This window comes from Apaloderma vittatum, unplaced genomic scaffold (assembly GCF_000703405.1).
Source record: "Apaloderma vittatum isolate BGI_N311 unplaced genomic scaffold, ASM70340v1 scaffold26008, whole genome shotgun sequence".
Lineage (NCBI taxonomy): Eukaryota > Metazoa > Chordata > Aves > Trogoniformes > Trogonidae > Apaloderma > Apaloderma vittatum.
The window spans coordinates 1-2980 of NW_009731624.1; the positions used below are offsets into that span (position 1 = coordinate 1).

At 48.5% G+C, this 2980-nt stretch overlaps 1 protein-coding gene across 1 annotated transcript in view; it reads left to right on the top strand.

Moving 5' to 3' along the window:
* Positions 1-67: 67 nt before the first annotated feature.
* Positions 68-2980, top strand: part of HADHB (hydroxyacyl-CoA dehydrogenase/3-ketoacyl-CoA thiolase/enoyl-CoA hydratase (trifunctional protein), beta subunit) — a gene marked incomplete at both ends in the record, with an annotated part of 6185 nt that continues 3272 nt past the window's right edge. The window contains 3 exons of the mRNA XM_009875266.1: positions 68-106; positions 779-959; positions 2038-2159. Coding sequence (XP_009873568.1) covers positions 68-106; positions 779-959; positions 2038-2159 — 342 coding nt within the window. The remainder of the gene's footprint in view (positions 107-778; positions 960-2037; positions 2160-2980) is intronic.

The following is a 2980-nucleotide window of genomic DNA, read 5'->3' on the forward strand; positions in this document are numbered from 1 at the left end:
GCAGAGCCTCCTGCCCTCACACACAGCAACAGATCTGCACCTGGGTGACGTTGCCGCTTGCCTTTAGCATGCGCATGGCGAAGCACAGCGTGTGGACAGCAGACAGGTGAGATCCAAAGTCCAGATAAGATACAAACAGGCTGCCCAGGGCAGTGGTGGAGTTGCCATCCCTGGAGGTGTTCAAAGAATGCGTAGATGTGGCCCTTCAGGATGCGGTTTAGTGGTCGTGGGGGGGTTGGGTTGATGGGTGGGATTGATTTTGGAGGTCTTTTCCAACCTTAATGATTCTGTGATTCTATGAAAATGGCAGCTGTAATTGTGTGCAGGTTTTTGCTGTGTGCCGCTGGAAAAGTGAAAGCCAAGCTAGAATCCCCTGCGGCCTCTGGTTTTGCTTGTGAACGCGTGTGACAAGGAGGTTTAAGGTCCCAGGACGTGATGTTTCCCCTCAGCCCAAAAGGTCAAGCTGCCCTTTGTAGGGGAGCCCTTGTGAGAAGCCCAAGGCAGCTGCTCTTTGTGTCTGAAAATCCGGTGTGGTTTGTGAAGCCCAGGGGTCAGCAGCAGTCTTGACCTCCTTTTTATCTATTTTTTTCTAAAATCTCTGAAGGCTCTGGTCCCTCTAATACCTTCGACCATGTCGCTTCTGTGGCGGTCGCTGTGTATTACCTCTGACTTTAACAGAAGGGCCTCGCCGTGCGGGGCTTACCCAACTTTTCAGTTTTGATGTTTCTCCTGAGGGATGGCCGTGGCCGTGTGCTGACTTTATTTCCCTGTTCTGTAGCTCCCAGCCGTGGCCGAGTTCTCCACCAGCGAGACCATGGGGCACTCTGCCGATCGTCTGGCCGCTGCCTTTTCCGTCTCCCGTTTGGAACAAGACGAGTACGCGCTCCGCTCGCACACGCTGGCTAAGAAAGCCCAGGATGGGGGCTTGCTGGCTGACGTGGTCCCCTTCAAAGTGCCAGGTAAAAGCACGCGTGTTTCCTTGCTACCGTGTTCTAGCTCAACAAAGAAATATTTCGTTTTGAAGAGGAGGGGAAGTGCTGGGGATTTAGGGTGTTCTGCGTGTCTGAGAGGGATTTTAACTCTCAGAAATGCTGGAAAAATAGCACGTTTCTAAAAGCGTATCTAAATCTATAAACGTGTCCTTGGGCCTCTAAATTTTGTGCTGCCCTCCTCGTATCTGTGCTGGTGTGGGGACAGAGTGAGGAGAATCAGAATGGCTCCACCACGAATCCCCTGCTGCTCTTTCAGCGAGGCAAGAGAACCCATCTTTTGACCCCAAGCTATTAACAACTTCTAGAAAACCTCATAAATCCTGCTCTGACAAATCAGGTGCTGGAGAGGAGGAGCTGAAATGTATTTCGCTTGGTAGATGCCGGTTGACCAGACAGGAACCAGTTTGGGGAGAAGCTTGAAGCCATCCTTTCTGTGGCCTTATTTCTGCCCTCCCCGCCGCTGGCCCATGGGCACGCTTGGGTGTAATATCTGTTCAGATTGGGCATTTTTTTAACTCTGTATTTACTCCCCTGGAGAGATCTTACTTTTCTACGTCCTCCGTTACATACTGTCTTTAGTCTAAAATTGGTACTTTTTGGCTTATTTAAGCAGTTGCTGTTGTTAAAGATTCATATATTTGGCTCTTCCTGGTGCTCTTACTTCTTCGTATATAAAACCCAAAAACCTACATAAAACCATACATACCCATAAGGAGGCCCAGTTCTACAATTTGAGCTTTATAATCTGAATTTAAATTCATCGACTGGGTTTTCCACGTAGGTCAATTTTTTTTCTTCCAGTAAACAGATTGCAGTGCTTCATTTTCTCAGTCTTGATGCAGATTTGATTTTGAAGTGCTGCTTTGCAGATATGTTAAATATCCTGCTACCACAAATGGATTCTTTCCCTCGTTTCCTTCTCCCACTTGTCATAAAAAAGCACAGTTCCCTGATTATCTTTCCCCCTGGACTCCCAAGGAGCAAATTCACGTATGTTGCTGACTTTCCTGGTTTAAATACACTTTTTTTTTTTTTGCATCGACAGGCAAAGATACCGTTACCAAAGATAACGGGATCCGTCCTTCCTCGATGGAGCAGATGGGCAAGCTGAAGCCGGCTTTTGTCAAACCGCACGGAACTGTCACAGCGGCCAACTCCTCCTTCCTGGTAAAGCAACTCCCCATCCCTACAAGGGAAAAAAACTCTCGCGTTTACCCTCTGCCCCCACCAGGCACTTAGATCCCGCTGGAATAATCCATGGGAAGGAGCCGCCTCTTTTGGAGTATCACCTGCTCTCACATTTGTTTCAAAGGGTGACTGTGAAATGTGTTACGATGCGGTGAACTCGGGTACCGGCTTGTTTCATTTTTAAAATCAATGACTAAAACCCCCCCGAAGTTTTGATCTGTCTTGCCCGTTGGCTTTTCTGGAGCTGCCTCACGAGGGTTGTGTAGAAATTCTGTGTAGAAATTCTGCTCCAGAATGAGATTGATCCTACTGTAATTCTAGAAATCAGTCGTTTTAGTCTAAACTTGCCACTTCAAGGCTTGCCCTGTAGTCCACAGCAGGATCTGTGAGGAGCTCTGCTCTGCATATGCTCCTTTTTCTTTATCTGAGGCTTTTAAATGAAGCTTTTTTACTATGGTAGGTGTGTAAATCCCGTGAGGTGTATCTGAGCCCCAGTCACCGCTGTTTACTCCTTCACATTCTAGGGACTTAGAAAAGCCACAGCCCTGGTGCTGGGACCAGCTGAAGCGCTGTTGGTGTCTTCCAGGGGACTCCACCACTGCCCTAGGCAGCTCGTTCCAATGTCTCATCTCCCTTTCAGTAAAGAAATTTTTCCTAATGTCCAATCTAAACCTCCCCTGGAGCAACTTGAGGCCATTTCCTCTGTCCTATCTCTTGTTCCTTAGTTGAACAGACCCATCCCTGTGTCTCTGCCCCCTCCTGCCAGGGAGCTGCCGAGAGCGAGGAGGGCTCCCCTCAGC